The 20,428-nt window shown below is 36.7% G+C and overlaps 1 protein-coding gene across 1 annotated transcript in view; it reads right to left on the bottom strand.

Annotated features, from left to right (window-relative positions):
• Positions 1–20,428, bottom strand: part of SYTL5 (synaptotagmin like 5) — a 109,754-nt gene that overhangs the window by 53,790 nt on the left and 35,536 nt on the right. The window contains exons 2-4 of the mRNA XM_063083358.1: positions 17,448–17,657; positions 2,509–2,624; positions 971–1,076 (exon numbers count right to left, since the gene is read on the bottom strand). Coding sequence (XP_062939428.1) covers positions 971–1,076; positions 2,509–2,624; positions 17,448–17,657 — 432 coding nt within the window. The remainder of the gene's footprint in view (positions 1–970; positions 1,077–2,508; positions 2,625–17,447; positions 17,658–20,428) is intronic.

Genomic DNA, 20,428 nt, shown 5'->3' with positions numbered 1-20,428 from the left:
GAATGCACAGGATACTCTACGCCATCTTTTCCATTCATCTCTGCTAATTAATGAAGACAGCATTAGTCATGAGTGTTAGATGACATTTAGGTTTCATTCCCACTCTCAGTTCAGGACTCTACAAGAACCCTAGACTTTTTGTAGAGCCAGATAAAGGCTCAGACATTAGCAGCCTCTCCCATTGGTCTCTGCGAGAACAAAGAAATGCTACCTGGGAAGGACCATAAAGTGACATGGTGCATATCAGAATTCTCACTATCTTGGCCACAAAACTGGCTTACAGCTGCCTGAGAAACAAAAACTGCAAAATGCAGGGCTGTGAAGTAGCAATATGCCTTTTAGTCCCTATAGCCTGAATTTTGGGGGCCATTTTTCTCCCTTGGTAGAGCCATCTTGTCCCCCATTTCCCAGGGCCTTCTTGCACCATGCTCCCTATGTACCTCTCATTCCTATTCTCAGTACTTGACACATATATTCGCTTTTCGAATCAAGTTATTGAGGTGGCCAAATGGGATTTACTTTCTCTTAAGAGAGTCTGAATTTTAAACAGAGGATATAATGTTTTTGGCTCAATTAATAAATCTTTGATTTGGATATTTTATATATCAGCAGTTAGGCTGAAGGGGAGGGGTACTGACATTCTACAACAAAGTCGTCACTTCTTTATAGACAAGACTGACTCTGACATGAAACCTTCTACCTATAAGTAATGTGAGCCATTTGGTATACAGCCAGATAAGTCAAATTAAAGGAAAACTCTTACACGCTCAGGTCAGAGAGGACTTTTATTTATTTCGGATTGAAAGTAATTAAAACTGCATTTCCTAAGAAGAATAAGAGTTACCTCAACTGAGTCTCTGACCTCCTCTGGGTCACCGAAGTAACATCGGACTTAAAAAACTAAGGAGTCTTTATTTCAGAGGTGACTGGAATAAAGATCAAAAATGTCCTTGGAAAGGCTGTGTCTTACCCCTTTCTCTTGGGCCCTTCAAGGCCGGCCTTCTGCCCAGGGGAAGGTGAAGTGTCTGACTTTTCTGCATCCTGGAGGATTTGCTCTTGGCTTTGCACTTCTTCAGCTCCTCATTAAAAAACAATGGTAGACAAATTTACATACAAAATGGCCCAAATGAGAGTAAATTTCTTTTCTGCATTCACTTTTCTAGACTCACACATGACAAAGAAGTTTATGGTAACTGGCAATGCCCTTCCACACCCCACGTTTCCCAGTCACACAGTTATTTCTAATTTGAGTGTTCTAGAGTTAACTGAGGAATGATCTGTGGGAGATTTGCTGAGACAAGCTTTCTAGGGATGACTGCAATGGAGGAATGAATACGTCATCCCTCTACCAATATTTTTTAGGGCAAGGGAATCTGGGTTCCTGAGAACTCTAAATCCTTGTACACTGAGTTCTAGCATGAAGTTATAGAAATGATATCCCGATTTCTGAGCACATAAGCCAGACTTCCTGGGAGGGTGGGCACCTATGCACATATCTTGTGACTTGGGAGAGAGTCTACACTCTGGAAGGTGTTGAACTTTGAGTGGAGGAAGAGGTCATAGCTGACTACTTATTTCTGACTCTACTCCACTCTGTCTCTCTGTGGCATCAGACTTAATGTTGACATCACCTGGGAAAGCCCTTCCTTGCTAGTGCCACCCGGACATAGTGCTGTAATCTGTTCCAAGCCCCCAACTCCATCTGCCAGACTTAAAAACTAGAGCAATGGTCTCCTGTGTTTATAAGATGAGATAACCTAGGTACAGACCAGAAAGTGCCTGCTCCTCCTATTCTACACTGTACATGGGAAAGATGCTCCCAAACACCAAGTCTCACTCAATATTTGACCAATTAAATTGCAGTTTAAATGCACTGAGAAGCATTATCAAGGTGAGATGTTATTTGCATTTGGCGCTGGTATAATTCTTCACTGACTGAGACCGTTCCATGCATTTCAGGCCATTTAGCATCCCTGGTTCCTGACCACTAAATGCCATTGACTCACCCCAGTTATTGTGACAACCAGAAATGTCCCCTTGCACTTCCAAATGTTTCCATTCTGGGGGAGGGGGAACACAGTGAGCTATATCAACACTTGGTTGAGAACCACTGGATCAGAAAAAGTACCATTTAAAAGAAATCTGAAAAAAGTCTTGTGGAAAAATGTAAATCATTTAATTAATCTGTTTTATGTTACTTTCTTAAATGTTTAGTAAAATATTGGAAGTGCATTCAGGAAAAGAACTGTCTGTGATGAAGACAAATGGCTCCTTTGAAAATCTTGGTGAGTCAGATACATGTAAAATCACAATGTATTTTATTTTCTACTGACTTCCTCTTCCCTTGTGTGAACTGCAGATTTAGATTTCATGCCACCAAGTTATGAAAAGACCTAAGGGATTCAGGAAATTCAACTGTGCTCGTTTGCTACATAACATAGGGAAGTTATTTAGTCTGCCAAAATGAAGATTAAAACAGTTTCAAAACAGAATAATTGCTTTAATTACCCGGACGTCTTCTTAAGATGGATTGTCGGACAACATCAGCTCCCAGAACATTGACTTGCTTGAAACGCTTTGCTTTTTCTTCAAAAAACCATTCTCCAGTTATAATCCTTAGCTGCCTACTCAAGGGAAAAGGGGAGAGCATTGAAATTCAATTATTTAACCACATAATTAACTCTCAAACTCCCCTAATTAGCCAGTTATTTATATACTTCATTTCAATCTCTGGAGTATTTTATGGTGATAATAATGGCCACTATTAATCAAATATATACTATCTGCTGGGTACTTGTTAATTGCTCTTCATACTTCATATATTTTTATCCACGTAACAACCTTGTGTAAACATTATTATCCCCATTTTATAGATGAGGAAACAGACTTAGAGCAGTAAAATGATGTGCTTCACATCACACACCTGGTAAGTGATAGAATCAGGATCTCATCCCAAGTAGTTTGGCCTAAGGCTGAAGTTCTTAACCACTGCATTAGTGGGTAAATGATCTTCAGTGCAAGCAATGGGGAACAACTGAAGGTTCTGAATGACAAAGGGGTCGTGACCAGATCAGACTCTGTTTTAGAAAGTTTTCTTGCTGTAACATGAACACTGGGTTAGAGTGGAGAGAAAAACAGACAAAGAGACAGGTTGGCCATAGCAATAGTCCAGGAGAGAGATGACAAGACCCATGCTAGGGAAATGGCAAGACTAACAGAGAGGAAATCAATTCAAATGCAGGTGGTAGAAGTGTCTGCCTGGATTTTGCAATCAACTGAATGTTAAATGTGGGAAAGAAGGAACCTTGAATATTCACACCTATATTTTAAGCCCCACCTGCAAAGGCTACATGAAATAAATACCCCCCCATCTTCCTTCCTGAAAGGTCCATAACCCTCTTCTTTGTCTGTATTTTTCCCATGATCTATAGCATTTTACACATTATTTTAGAGTTATTTCTGCCCAGGCCCTCTCATATCCACTGGACTGTTAGCTCCCTGAGAGCCGATCTCAGTTTAATTCATCTTTTCCCCCCCAGTACCTTGAAAGATTCTTTCACAGACTATGCTCTGTTAATTGATACTTTATTAAATGAATGACTGAATTATTCCTCCATCACTTTAACACATTACCCTTCTTTTTATATCCTCACAGCCCTCATTACTATCAGTGATATGAGGGCAGGAGCCTTGGTTGTGTTGTTCACCGTTTCTAGTAGCAGCACTTAGCACTGTGATTAGTAAGTATTTATGAAATGAATTAGGACACTTGGAACTCAACCTATACCGGCTGGGCTGCTATAAAATCCATTTTCAGGTTTATAACAAGGATATTAATAACTATGGAGGTTATTCAGTAGTCTAAATATATTTCTAATTAAATATGAAAAATAGTTTTAGCTAATTATGTGAGTACTCCTGTCCCAACACCTCTTGGGGCATGTTTTGAGAATGGTAAATAGGTAATGGGTTTGTGGAGGATTTTAGTGGAAAATGAGTTTGAAAGGTAGAACTGGGGTCATGTAATGTAAATCTTTGAATGCCATTCTAAGGAGCTGGAATATCGTTCTGGTGGCAATGGAGAACTCTGTCAGTTTTTTTTAAAGTTCAGGTTGGACTACAAAATCTCTGGAGAAATATATGGAGAAGGGAGAAACCAGAAGCAGGCCAATTAAGAAGTTATTGCAATAGACAGGATAGGAAATGATGAAGATGTAAATCAGGGTATCATGAGAGTAAGGGATGAAAAGATATAGATAGACACTTGGGCCATTGAGGATGAGAATCAGCAAAAATTGGTGACAAGTTTTATATAATGGCTGAGGAAAAGCAACTGACAATCAAATAGAGATTTCTAGCCCCAGAGTATTATATCCATGAGATTCATCAACTGAATGAACTTAGAAGTCAACAGTTAAATCCCAAATATAAAAATCTCTCCAGAAAAATGTCAACCTTGTTCCCCACTGCAATTACCTGCAATCCTGCTGCTGAATATAAGAGACAAAGGCAAGCTATATTTGAAACACAGTTCTACTACTGGGAAAAAAATATGAAAGTATTAATCTCGTAGAAAAGCATTCATTGAAAGGCAAAACCATAGCATGTACACCTCATATTTACTTCCAAGTGGCTATATCACCTAATGAGAAGCACAGACTATTGGATTATCTCCATAACTATATAAAATATGCTTATAAAATATGTCTAAGATCTAACCTACCATAACCAAAAGGTTTGTTAACCAAATAACAAACAGAGAGGGAGACTCTCTTAAAAAAATTTATTTGGTAAAGGGCATTACAATGGGAATATGTGTGTCATAGCAACTATGTGCATATTCAGGGAGGTAAAGGAAGACAAAGGTTTTTAAAGAAAAAAAATGAAGAGAATTACATAATTGTTTGGAGATAATTATCTTTGGCTATAAGGATCAATAACTAGGGTGACACCAGCCCAAGTTAGGACAGGCAGTTGCTGGGCAGATGACCTCCAGAAGCATTTTGTGCATGCATGTGTGTAACCTTGTGATGGCCTCTGTGCAAGGTTTGGTTTTTGCAGAGTCTTTTGTGATAGTTCTTATTATCAGGCACTTATGCATGAGAACCCTCCCTTCATGGTCTTCCCTGGCTCTACTGGTCAGGGTTTTTAACACATGTGACTTCATTTTGATTCTGACAACATTCACAACTTGAATGGGTTAAATTATTTCTGGATACAACTGAAGTGACCTATAGACTTATATATCACTACTTATGTTACAAATCTAGGTTGTAATTGTGGTATTCTAAATTCTAAAGATATCCCCTCAAGATTACTGTCCCTTGGCTATTCAAGCAAATACTAATCCAGGTACTGATGTGATTGGACTTTGCAGATGGATATAGGTTACTAGTCAGATGACCTAAAATAATGAAGCTTATCCTGGATTATCCATGTGGGCCCAAAGTAATCACACAAGCCCTTAAAAATAGAGGAAGGAGAAAGTAAAAAAAGACACTGCAGAGTGGGAAGTCAGATTGCGAATATGAGAAAGACTTGATGTGCTGAAAAGGCTCTGAGACATAGGGGTTCACAGGTATGAACTGGGGAAAGAAACCTCTAGGAGCTAAGGCTGGCTCTTAGCTAACAGCCAGGAAGGAAATGGGTACCTCATTCCTACAATCACAAGAAAATGGATTCTGCCTGCAAGAATGAGTTTGGAAGTGGATTCTTCCTAAAGCCTCTTCATAAGAGCTCAACCAGCTGACACCTTAATTTCAGCCTTGTGGAACCTGGAGCAAAGAAATAAGCCAAGCCTACCCGGACTTCCCAGCTACGGAACTGTGAGAACTGTTGTTTTAACCTTCTAAGTTGCGGTAATTTGTTATGACAGCAACAGAAAACTACTATGATAATTAAACATCAAAATGTATTTGTTCTAATATTCAGCTCAGGAGATAACTTGCACAGGTTGCAAAAAGATGTATAAGGACAAATCAGAAGCACACACTATGGCCTGTGGGACATATTTGCCCCACTACCTATTTTATATGACCCACAAGCAAGGAATGGTTTTTACATTTTTAAATCATTGAAAAAAATCAAAAGATGAATACTTCATGATGTGGAAATTACATGAAATTAAAAATTCAATGTCCATAAATAAAATTTTGAGGAAAGATAGCCATGCTCAATTGTTTATGAGTTGTCTCTGGCTTCCTTTTTGCTATAACTGCAAAATTGGGTAGTTGTAGCAGTAGACCACATGGCCCACAGAGCCTAAAATATTTACTCTCTGGTGTTTTATTAAAATAAAATGAAACTAAAAAGCTTTTGCACAGCAATGGTAGCAATCAAAAGAGTGAAAAGACAACCTACAGAATGGGAGAAAATATTTGCAAGCAATACATTCAACAAGGGATTAATATCCAGAATATACAAGGAAATCAAAAAACTTAACAGTAAAAAACAAACAAACCAACAAACCAACAAAAAAACCCCCAAATAATCTGATTAAAAATGGGCAAATGACTTTAATAGACAATTAAATAGACGTTCTTCTCAAAGAAGAACATACAAATGGCCAACTGGTACATGAAGAAAAGCTCAACATCACTAATCATCAAGGAAATGCAAATCAAAACCACTTTGATATATCATCTCACCCCAGTTAGACTGGCTATTATCAAAAAGACAGAGAATAACAAGTGCTGGTGAGGATGTGGAGAAAGAGGAGCCTTCCTACACTGTTGGTAGGACTGTAAATTGGTGCAGTCATTATGGAAAACAGTATGGAGTTTCCTCAAACAACTACAGGTAGAACTGCCATGTGATCCAACAATCCCACTACTGTTTGTTCTTGGGATATGGGATGGGGTAGATAGCATGCTGACAGCAGTTTCATGTATGAAAGTAGAAAGAGGAACACATCCAGTCTACATGCCCCAGGAAATGGGCCTCCATATCACCTTTAGCACATACACCTAGAGCTGCCAACACCTAACACAAATAAAACCTTCCCAGAATTGTTAGTCATTACCTCTTGCTGTCCTTGCAAGAACAATAAATATAAACCTTGTATTTGCTCAACTCAGATAAGCACTTGAGTCATTTGTCATTTCAGAGCTTTGAAACATCAGAACAGTCTCTTGGGATTAGGCCTTTGTCACCTTCTCAGGTCTGGGAGGTAGATGGAAGGCTTCGTAGAAGAACAGGGAATGAATACTTACTGAGTGCATACCAGGCACTAAGTAATGTGCTAGGAGCTTTATATTTGATATCTCTAATCTTCACTACAAGCCATAAAGTAGCTATTATTATTCTCAATTTATGAGGAAACTAAAGCTCCCATGGGTTAAATAACTTGCCCAAAGTTATAAAGGTATTATGGCAGAGACAGGATTTATAATGAAAGCACATACCCTTGGCAAAATTGTCGGAAATGAACTCATACTTGTCAGCTATAATCAGGCTTTGAGGGAGGGTGAAAACCTATAGAAGCCAAGGAATACCACATAGCAATTCACAGCACTTCATATGATTGCTTGTGATTGTGTGTGTGTGTGTGTGTGTGTGTGTTGGGGGTAGAGTGGTAGGAATAAAGGGAAGGTGAAAGAGGAAATAACATGACATCCACTATAAAATATATATCCCTCTCTGCCACATCAATCTAGTACTTGAAAAACACAAGGCTTGAAATAGACTCTGTGTTTCCTCTAAGTCATACTCTGAAGAATGGGTTTGACTGAAATTACGGTAGGTTATGTTCATTGTTTGTAAAAAATAATTACTGAGTATTCAGAATTTGCTAGGCCCTGATTTTCGTTAAATTTCTGGGACTTCAAACCTTCATTTGGAAGCTTATGTAAATGTGAAGCCATGTTAAGTTCTCTTTAGATTTACAGGAGATAAATAGGTAATCTCATCCTAAAAAAAGAATAGTAACCAGAAGATTCATTTTGCTCTTTTATCTTTTATTAACTATTGGAGACATCTGAGATAATATATGCCTATTAGATATTCTATTATTTATAAGAAAACTAACTAGAATTATTTATAAATTTATTTGTTACCCAGCAAATATTTATTGCCTTCCTACTGTGTGTCAGGCCCTGTGCTAGGGCTGAGCATATAGAGGTGAAGAAGGCAAACAAGGACCCTAGTCATATGGAGATGATGGTCTTGATTTATTCTTTTCTTCCTTCCCAAGCAGGATAAGTGAAAAGAAATCCTTAGACACATTGTAATGAAACTGCAAAACACTACAGACAAAGAGAATACATTAAAAGTAGCTAGAGAGAAGAAAAGAAAACAGATTACCTACAAAGAAATGACAATTAGAAAGACAATTGACTTGAAATTGCAACAATAAAATCCAGAAGCCAATAAAATATCTTCAAAGTTCTGAGAGAAAATAACTATTAGCCTAGAATTGTATATCCAAAGAAACCACTGTTCAGGAATGAGGATGAAATAATGAAATTTTCAGCAAAATAAAAACTGAGATAATTTACCATCAGTAGATTCTAAGTAAAGGAACTTTTAAAGACTGTACTTCACGAGGAGATAAAACAGATGTGAGATATAAAAAGAAATGGTGAACAGTGAAATTGATAATGTAGATGTCTAAACAAACATTGATGTATAAAAAATTATCATGTCTAAAGTTGGATTACACAATAAAATATGTCTAAAACACAGGACAAAAATTATAAACCAGCCAGGAGGAAGATATTTGGGGTTCAAGAATACCAAGTTCCTTTTATTGATTGGAAGAAGGGTAAAACTATTAATTTGCAGTGTTAAATATGAATGTTGTAATTTCTAGAGTAACCACTGAAAATTAAATATATATATATATATATATAATAGGAACACCAGTAGGGAGTATAAAATGGAATGAGGAAAATATACTTCAATCTATAGATAATATAAATAAATGCACATATTATCATAATCACAAAGATAGCAGAAATAAATGTAAAATGAATTACAAAATTATATGAATACAATATTATGATTACAATAATCATAATAAATATAAGTACACTAAACTCTGTAACTTAAGAACAAACATCGTAAGATTAACCTTTAAAAAATTACATATAGCATATATTATATATGTATATACAGCACATTTATAATGTATATAGCATACACGTTTAGCAAATATTAAAATACATATATTTTTAAATAGCATATATGCTATATACAAGAGACTCACCTTAAACATATGGACACAGAAAGGCTGAAGTCAAATGGTGAACAAATATATACTATGCAAATATTTACCAAAAAAATTTGATGTATTATTAACAAAAGAGAATTTAAGGTAAAAGCATTGCTAGAGATCAAGGGGGTCATAAAGAATACTTCCAAATTAATAATGGAAACACCAAAACCTAATACAAAATTGTGCAATACACATAAATAGTCATATCACAGAAAAGGAACCACAAAAGGCTAAGAAACATGAAAAGATGCCCAACTCATTAATAGTCAGAAAAATGCAAACTGAAATGACAGGGAGATGTCCCTTTATATCTACTGGTCTGGAAAAAATTAAAAATTTCATGATACCAAGTGTTTGTAAGATTATACAATAAAGGAAAGGCTTATACAATGCTGGTGGAGTTTAAGTTGGTATGACTACTATGAAAATCAATTTAATATTGTCTTGTAAAGCTGAAAATGCTGATACCATTTGCCCTGCAATTTCATTCCTAGGTGCACACCCTGCAGTAGTCTTCTCAAATATTTTTGGCAGAGGTCACAATATGAAATACATTTTATGTCACAATCCAGAAAATAAAGACACACACATGTATAAGTATATGTATACATACATGTATATGTATGCTGACATTTTCTATTCTATTTAATTTTTAAAAAAATACTGGTCACAACCCAATAATGGGTAATGACCCACAGATTAAAAAATTCCACCCTAGGATGTACACTCTTGTACATGTTTGTCAGACCATATGTACAAGAATGTCAGAACAGCATTTTTTGTAACATTATAAACTGAAATGGTCTAAATGTCCATCAATGAGAAAATAAATACATTAAAGGATTATGATAACAGCAGTGAAGATGAATATTATGTTAGTCACAAAACATGGATAAATTTTACAAGAAAGTTCAGCTAAAAAAGTCACAAAAGAATACATAGAGTATGATTTCCATTTCTGTAACATTCAAAAATGTGAAATTAAAAAATATATTACTTAGGGACGCATCTAAATGCAGTAAAACCATAAAGTAAAGCAAGGGAATAAGTAATGCAAACCAAGAATTCTTTAATGCTTAAACTGGGTGATGAATAAATACCCAGGTGCCCTTTTATCATTGTTTAAACCGTGCATTATTAAGTATCTTCGATATGTATGATATTTTCACACTAAAAAAAAGTCTCTAGTTTTATGTGGGTATTAAGGTTCCACACCCACAGTGAACAAAGCATTCCAAAACAAGGGTGATGGTTCTTGTATATAATGACGGTGATGCCAAACAGCATGTCAAGGTACTCAAAACACTTTCTTACCATTTTACAAATCTCTGGGTCAAGGTGGGATTACTCTGATGTGAATCTTTCCCTTTTAGCTGGATTATGGAAATTTGATAAACTAGTGATGATTTTGTAATGACTGTGTAGCAACTGTCAATTGTTATCAGGCCAAAGATTGCCAGGAACTCACTTAGGACTAAACAAGTTGAGATTTTTGCTCATGGTGATGAAGAAAAACACACAATATGTGAAACCATGGTGAGTTTCAGTAAGAAGACACTTGAAAGGATTTACTATATGATTTGGGGTTATGTTAAGTAATTTGGGGGAGAGTTCAAGGGAGCAGGAATTTGCTTTGGATTAGGTGATGTAGGACGCAGCGACGACTCTCTGATTGGTATATCAGTAAATGTGATTTAGAATGAGGGCAGACTAGAGCAAGGCTAGATAGAGTAAGGAAGCAGCAGGTTATTCACATTAGCCCAGAAAGAGGGGTGTTTGGTATTTTGTGTCTTGAACAGTCACCTTCTTTTTGTCTATGCTTAGACAAGATCATGAAGTGTTCTTATTTTGTCTCACTTCATTATGACTGTAGAATGATCTTATGGCATGCTGGTGCCCTGAGATTGTTTATGGCCAATAGGAGAATACATGGCCTACCTTTGAGTTGCAGGCCAGCTACTAACAACATCAAAGCCTGTATGTAAGTTTCAGACCAGTTTCCAGATTCTCGGGGCTGTATCTCTCTTTCTTATAACAAAGGACTATACATTCTCTCCTGCATTCTGTATATGTTCCCTCGGGTACTATCTTTTTCCAAGTTTACTGATAGAAACTCTTATATTTCATCTATTTCAGTTATATTTCATCTATTGCAGTGATCATTACCAGTTCATCAGAAAGAAATATATCAGGGTCCTCCTACTTTAAAAATACAAAGATTCTTACAAGGACATATAGCAGCATGAGACGTTACAACTTGGCATATTAGAAGTATTTCCTTTTTTGGTTCTTACGTTGCTTTTATCTTTTGGGTATTTCTGAGTTAAACTGGATGCTAATTAGGAAAAAGAGTCATTATGACTGTCTTTGTGTTGTTGGGTGGCAACTGCTTCAGCTAACATAATCATGTGGAATTTTGTAGGTCTTATTAAGATAGCATAATGGATTAACCATCTGTGTCAAGGTCCCTTTCATTCTGTTTCTACAGAAGTAATTTAAAAAGTAGACCTACGGAAGTCAACTTGTTAGAATCAGACGGGGTTGGAAAAAATGCCAGGCTGCTCAACCCATTGTAACAAGTAGCCTCCCTCCATTAGTCCTTGCTGTAATCGTTTCAGTGCTACAGCAATAAAAGCTCTTTACTTTTACCCAATCCAAAGTAAATGACAATAAAGGTTGTTCTTCCAACTGATTGGAGAATGAGTCACTTTCTGACTCATCTCATCTCTTAGAGGTCAGGGTGAAAATTTCAATTTTATGGTCTATTAAAGATGGAGATAGCCCTGTGGTACTGCAGCATTCTCTCACAACAAATAAAGGACATTCACTGCCAATAAAATACCATTCATGCTTCCTTTTTGAAAACCACTCCATGAATAGCAAACAAGATACTTCCAATACTGACAGATAGCTTAAGCTTCTGAGATCACATAGACTAGTAGATGGAATATTGAAGAACTAATATACTCTGATTTCAGTTTTAAAAGTGTGAAGTTATTTTGACATGTCAAATTAAACACTCATCATGTAAATTCTCAGCTGTCACTACAAGATAAGTTGTTGATGTCACTGAGGTATGAGGATCACATAGTGAAAGCTGTTTCTTCCTTAGAATATTTTAATGCATCGAGACAGAATTTCTTTTATAGATGAAAGAATAATTTAATAAACTCCTCTTCCTCCTTAGACTGTGAAACCATTGATGGTAGTCCATGTTTTATTTATGTGTCCTTAGTCCCTAGTATACTGACAGGTTATCAATAAATGTGTAGGAGGGATGGATGGATGGGTCAATGGATGGATCAATTAGAAAGGTGAATTGTTGGGTTTATTAAATTATTGTTTCACCAATAAAAGAAGTATGATTGATTCAGAAGTTCTATACTGATGCATTAACATGTCCCAAGGAAGAGACAAAACTTTCAGTTTGTCATTATTTACTCTTACATCCTCTGACAATAACTCATCTTATAGTAACACCTTTCTACGACAGCTGGAAATTTGCTTCGTTCAGAGGGCAAAAGCATATGGCAGGGCTCATTTTTTTAACCCCTTGCTCCTGAAAGAACAGAACCACATTTATTCTACATTTGTTCCACTTGCTGAAGCCTGAAATGCTTTAAGTAGGAGCTTGCCACGCTTTCATTCATCCACCCATTTATTCTTCCATTCATCAGTACATTTGTTCGTTCACCCACCCATCCATCCATTTGTCTAACAAATATTCATGAGTACCTACTGTAGTCATTCTTTTAGGCACTAGAACTGTATCAGTAAACAATATACATAAAAGCATTCTAGTGAAGGAAGAAAGATAATAAATAAGATAAGTAAAATATATAGCCTACAAGTATTAAGGGAAAAAACATAGAAAGGGGTTGTATTAGTTTGGGCTAGCTTCTGTAACAATCTCAAAATTCCACTGACTTAACACATTAAAAGATAATTTTTCATTAATACAGCCAAAAGTTAATCTGACAAAATTTAGGGGAAAGGTTCAAGTGAATTAGACCTTTAGTCACCATCTGTACTAACTAGTAGATGAGTCAATGGCAAAATGTGTGAATATACAAGCCCCTTAGGTCTTGTACTGAAAAGTATGCTTCAGTGATTAAAGGCGGTATTTAGAAGTTAAAGACAAAATTCCTCTCCCCATACAGAAGCTTCAGGCACCTTGCAACTGACTGAAGGGCTTTTGAGTCATAGGCCCTAGTTACTGTTGCCTGAGTGAATGAGGGTCTGGAATGTGAGAGTGAATAGGAGTGGAATAAATATGGAAAAGAATAAACACTAAGAATCAAATAAACTACTACTGTATATGAATAGGAGAAATAGTCATTGAGAAATTTCCCATCAGTCTTCAGACTGCAGCTGGAAGTGCAGTCATTTTTAAAAATTCCATTTCCTTCTTCATTGCACTAAAATGGCAAACTCATCTTGGCAGAGGCTGGTGAGAAAAGGGCAGGGTGATTAAACAAACAAACAAACAAACCTAAGTACTTTGATAGTCATCCCAACTCTACTAACACACATTCTAACTCTCATTGTTCTTGTTTTCATTATCTATAAAATATAAAACTAATTGCTTCTTTTACCTAATAGGTATGAAACCCTGAAGGACTATTCCTTAAGAGTAAATGTAATCCAGAAACAGATCAGCCCACCTGGGGGCTGAGGTCCCAGTTTTGAAATTACTTTAATCCCTGACTTGATTAAGGTAATCCTGAATATGCAGTGGCCCTATCCTATTTCCCTTCCAGAATAAGAATGCATATTCTCAATAGATACTTACTATACAGGGTCTCACTAAGATTTACCATTTTTCATATACTTTGACCATCAATCAAAAACCAGGTTTGTTTTCATGGTAAAAGGAAAAGACTGAAGCTTAGAAACTATTTTTAAATTGAATTATAAGAAAATAAATAAATTAATACCTTAAAAAAACCCTACCAGGTTTATGGAAAGAAAGACATTACTAAAACCAAGAGAAACAACAAAAAACAGACACGGCCCCATAAGGGAATCAGGCAATGAATCTATAATTAATAGACTTTAAAATAACTACAAATAATTTTTCAAGAAATTATAACAATGAGAATGTCAGCACAGAGAAAACATAACAGAAACAAAATGAAAATTCTAAAACTGAAAAACATGATAACTGAATTTAAGAATTAAATAGATGGATTTAACAGTAAATTAGACATAGCCAAAGGCAGGATTCATGAACTGAAAGATAGGTCAGTCAGAAATACACAAACTGAATTCGGAGATGTAAAAGGATAGAAAATACAGAATGAAGCATAAAGACATATGAAAGACGTTGAATATGACTAAGGTACACATGTGAAATATGTGGAGTGAAGACAGATAATGGGGAAAAAGTAGTAACTGAAGGGATATTGTCTGAGAAATTTTCAAATATGACAAAAGATGTTAAGGTGCAGATTCAAAATGCTCTAAGAACCCTATAGTGGATTGAATTATGTTCCCCCTAAACTCACTGAAGCTTGAACTGTATCCCCCAAGTTTTATGTATTAGAAACTTAGCTCCCACTGTGACTGTTAACAGGGTGGGAACTCCTATTATGGTAATTGTAAGGTGGGGTCTTGAAGAGGTGATTGGGTTGTAGGACCATGCAGTAATGAATGGATTAAAAATGGTGGTCAGGCGCATGGTTCTGAGGGCTTTAAAAGAAGAGGAGAGTCTGTCTTTCTCTCTCTCTTGCTCTCTCTGCTTCCACTGTCTTGCAGTGTGAGACCCCTGGGTCACTGTCACCACCACCAGATGGACTTTGGACTTCCCAGCCTCAGAAACCGTGAGCAATAAATTTCATTTTCTTTATAAATCACCCAGTTCCCTGTACTTCGTTCCAAGCAACATAAATGGACTTATACAAACTCCAAGGTGGATAAATAAAAAGAAAATCAAAAATCTAGGCATATCATAGTAACCTGTTGAAACCCCAACAAAAAAGGAAAAAAATATTAAAAGCAGTAAAAAAGAAATATTACTTTCAAAGGAGCAACCGTATACTAATAGCTGATTTTCTAACAGAAACATTGGAAATCTGAAGCCAATGGAATCTTCATATTACTGAAAGGTAATAACTTCCAATCTGGAATTCAATAATCAGTTAAAACGTTTGAAAATTAAGAGTAAAATAAAGCCATGCTAAGAAAAACAAAAATTGAGAGTCTTCATCATTCACAGAACTACACTAAAGGAAATACTAAAGGGTACCCTTTAGGCAGAAGAAAAATTATTCCAAATGGAAGCATAGAGATGTAGCAAATATGCAGAGCAATGAAAAGGGTTACCATGTAGTAAATAAATATATAAAGAAATATAATTAGGATTAAAAGGATAAATAGAAAATTCACAATCATTATTATGAGAGGTTAGCATACCTCTCTCAATATCTGATTGAATATGCAGATAAATCTGTAAGGGTATGGAAGATTTGGACAATACAATTAATAATAATTTAATAGACATATCTAAGTTACTGAAATCAACCACTGCATAATTCTGATATTAAAATATAAAAATCGGCTCCTAACTCACAGCATACACAAAAATCAGTTCCAGGTAGATCATAAGTCTGAAGGTAAAAGGTAAAAAATAACAACTATAGAAGATCACATAAAAGAATATTTGCATGAAATGGGAATTAAGGTAAGTTTTCTTTAAGAGGATACAGAAAAATCCCACTAATCATACCAGAGAAGATTAACAATTTGAGCCACTAAAATTAAAGATTTCTGTTCATCAAACAGCTCCATTAAGATAGTGAAAAGCCAAGTCAGATGATAGGAGAAGCTATCTGCAACACAGCTTATACTCAGAATATATAAAAACCTTTTTTACATCAGTAAAAGGTTATGCTGAAATCCACATATCAATGATTTCATTGGTGTTCATCCTCCCAGGTCTAGCAAAGGATGTTTGCTAATGACGAGAAGGACATACTAAAAGAAATTTATTTATGTGGGACAAAAAAATTGAGGGTGATTGCTTAAGTAAACCAAAGTAATGCATCCGAAGTAAGTAATAAAAAAAACTTAAATGGTTCATTTCTTTAGAACTGCTTATCTCAATCCAGTGTTGAAACAATGTATGAATTTCTCCATTCAGGATCACCTTTATGAAACAGTTAAGGAAAAATAACACTGGTGAAATATAAATATAGGAACCTTCAACAGAACAGCAGTCCTCATTCAGAGAAGTCGGAAATGGAAGGTCACTCCTACTACCTACTATTCACTTTTTCTCCAAAGACGGCCCCTTAACTCCTATAACAGAATGAGTTAATGAGGGGAAAAGACAAACCAAATCAAAACAAACCAACCAAATGAACTGGAGTGACGCCAGCATCCCCCACCTCAACCACAGGAAAGACAGATCAACACTGAGTTTCCTTGAGAAGAGATTATGAAGCACCTACCAGAGTATAGGAGGAAAAGGGATGTTGGGAGGAAGCAAACATACCAGTTGATTCTGGGGAGATTTCTTGAAAAGATGGGAGTTGGGTAGGCCATAGGAGTGGTAGAAATGGAATCATGCCTAGACTCTAGTTTAGCTTAGAAAGCAATGACTCTTGATTTGCACCCAATTAGGTGGAGTAAAATCTGTGGCCACTACACTCTCACAGGCTAAACAAAGAGGTGAATGGGAAGGTGCTCTTCTTTCGCCCTTTCTCAAGAATTAGGTTTTGCTCCTCAGCTGATGAGCAGAGGCAGGCTGGGTGCTTGACACACATCTTATTGGTCACCCCAAATGTCTAAGAACATCTCAGGGGAACTGTCTGTGCTTCTGAGAAGCTATGTGGAGCCAAGAGGGGCTTTAGGAGAAGAAAGCTCATGGTTGGTTTTCAAATGCGGAAGGAGACCTTGGTTCTGTGAGGCCGCCAATGTAACTATGCTTCAAGTATTGTTGTCTCTGTCTCTGCATCTGTCTGTCTTGCTTTTGCATGCTCTCTCTCTCTCGCTCTCTCTTTCTCTCAGACACACACAGACACACACAGACACACACAGACACACACAGACACACACACACACACACACACAGCAGAACTCTGCCAAAGCGTTGCAGAGCCTGTGGTCGAGCTGTACTTTTAACCCTACTCTCTATTCCTAAATTCAAAATACTGTTTTTCTTCCTTCCTTTTCCTACTCCAATCCCTTCAGTCATCAAATCTCAGTTTCCATGAAAAGGCAAGAAACTCACGCGACTTTGGCACAGACAGTGCACTTCCAGCTGCCATCGAGGCCCATGACCCGACAGTCACTGCACACCCTCAGTGAGCAGGCCTGGCATGGATCTCCCCGGTCAAAGATTAGGCCTAGGTTTCTCTGACAGTGAACACAGACCCTGCTGGTCTCCTGCTGAGTCTTCCCACTTCTACGTTTTGCTTCTAGGAGTTCATTTTTCAGCTTCCTGGAAAAAGAGGGAAAATAAAACACTTTAAAAAAAAACAACAGAGGAGCAGAGCTATATTTAAGGGATGTTTTTATTTGGAAGAATATTTGAATTGTGGAGTGAGAGCTTAACACTTTCAGAAAATACAATTTTTCCATCCAGAATCAAGTATCCTTTGATATCAGTAGATGAAAAATATGTTTGTGTTTTACTTTTAAATTTTGATAGTCTCCATTAGCACTACTGTTTTGCCATTAGTATTTATTCATATTCTACTCTAACTTCTCCAGGATATACCATAACACTGGAGCACGGCCCCAGTCTAGAGGCACGCACAGTACCACATTCTTTACCTGCCTACATATATGAGGGGTCTTCAAAAAGTTCATGGAAAGATGACTATTGTCTTTTAATTCTATTTTTCCATGAAGTTTTTGAAGTCCCCTCATACTACATGAGTCAAGAGTGCAAAATCAAACTCAGCAACATTAGTACTTTCCTTAAGTGATCTTATGAAGATTGTACATACAAAGGTATTGCCTTCCATGTCCAACCTAAACACTTCTGCTTAGCATTTGAGAGTTTCCAACAATTCCCATTAAGCTATGAGCTCTGCTGTCAGACTTGTCTATGTTTGAATCCAGGTTCCATCATGAATTAGCTGTCCAACCTTCAGCAATAATTTACTCACTCAGCCTCAGTCTCTTCATTTCTAAAACAGGAGTAATAATATTCCTCCATGGTTGTTTTTAAACACATTAAATGAGATTATATATGTAAGGTTCCCAGCATGGTGCTTGGCGCATAGATACTAAATAAATGTTAGTTCATGTCCCTTCTTTTACTACCTGGCATGTAATCTATTTATCTACCCTTTAGAAACTTATGATCTCAAGTGTGGTCCTAGTTCCAGCAGCATCAGTATTACCTGAGAACTGTTAGGAATCCAGAATCTCAGGCCCAACCTCAGACCTACCAGATCAGAATCAGCATTTTAACAAAATTTCCAGGTGATTACAATTTGAGAAGAACGGCTTTGGAACATTTGCTCTCAAATGTGTCTATACATTGGAACTGTTGGGGAAGATTTAAAAAACACTGATTCCCAGTTCTCACCTCTCCCACCCCAGAGATTCTGATGTAACTGGTTTGGGGCGTGGCCTAGGCAATTGTATTTTTTAAATGCTTCCCTCTTTATTCTAATAAACTGGCAAATGTGTAAAATTCTGCTTGAGAAGACAGTTTCATTTCCACTTCAGTGCTTCACAGATATGCCATTCCTTTATGCTATTGACCTCCAATACCTTCTTTACAACAAAATATCTGTGTTCCAGAAAAAAACATCCAGAATCATTCCACACATTTCATACCATCTCCTTTTGCATTTGTGGTGCTAAACTTGTCATACTGAAGTAGACTAGTATCTACCCAAAGGCAGAAATGACAACTTTAGTTTTTTGTATATACTACTTAGGATCCAATTCCATGCTATGTTATAAAGCAGTTGAATATTTAAAAGTATTTATTATTTCTTTTGATCCTTTAAACTAACTTGTGAGATATTTTGAGTCTCATGTTAAAGACAGTAAACAGTACACAAAACCAGAAATCAGGTCTTTTAATTCCCAGCCTAATGAGAGATTCATAAATGGAGAATTTTTCAAGTGAGAAGTAAAGTTTCCAAAATCTTTGATTCATTACTGCATTCATTCATCCAGTGAGCATTTACTGAGCACCTACTTTGTGCTAGGCATTCTGCTATTAGAGATGAAGAGGAGTCAAAACAGGGCATCTTCTAAAGATTCCCATTACCCTTGATGTTAATCAAGAAGGGGACAAATGACACATGACTCAGGTTGCAACAGGCAGCCATACAGGGCACCCTTAAGTCCCTACTCTCTCGTCCATCTAAACACATATGACAAGAACCCACAGTGCATGTTTTCCTAATTCCTGATTCAGAGCTTATAAAGTACACTTATGTCCTCAAAGAGAACACCCGACTCATGAAATTGAGTGTAGAAAAGCTCTTCAATTTATTTTTGAAAACTTGTAAAAGCTACAGGTTTTAAAATAACAGAATGAGTTCTTATGTGAAGACCACTATATTAGTCCGTTTCTGTTGCTTATAACAAAATACTTGGAACTGGGTAATTTATAAAGATAATGAAATTTATTGCTTACAGTTTCTGAGGCTGGTAAGTCCAAAGTCCATCTGGTGGTGGCAACAGTGACCCAGCGGTCTCACATTGCAAGATGGTGGAAGCATAGAGAGCAGAGAGAAAGACTCGTCTTTTAAAGCCCTCAGAACCACGCTCTTGACTGTTTTTAATCCATTCACTACTGCATGGTCCTACAATCCAATCACCTCTTCAAGGCCCCACCTTTCAGTTACCATAATAGGGTTTCCCACTCTCTTAACAGTCACAGTGGGGGCTAGGTTTCTAATACAAAAAACTTGGGGGATGAAATGCAAGTTTCAATGAGTTTTGTGGGGGACATAATTCAATCCACTACAACCATGATTGTATTATTCTTAGGATCACAACAGACATTCAAACACCTCAGGACACAGAAGGAATAAAGCAATGCCTACTCAAAATCTATAATTCATGCAACAATGATAAAGAAACAAAGTGATCAAAATAAGTATTATAAAGACAGCAATCCTAGAGAGCAGCCCTATCTGGGTAGGTTGGTTAGTGGACCAAAGAGTAATAAACTGAGAAAATGGGGGATTCTGGAATATTCCAGAGGCAAATTAGCTCCTGGAAAAGATCAGGTGCCTG

The sequence above is a fragment of the Cynocephalus volans genome, chromosome X, assembly GCF_027409185.1.
Source record: "Cynocephalus volans isolate mCynVol1 chromosome X, mCynVol1.pri, whole genome shotgun sequence".
NCBI classification, from domain to species: Eukaryota; Metazoa; Chordata; class Mammalia; order Dermoptera; family Cynocephalidae; genus Cynocephalus; species Cynocephalus volans.
The sequence above is the reverse complement of the archived record's forward strand: the minus strand, read 5'-3'. Positions and strand labels throughout refer to the sequence as shown.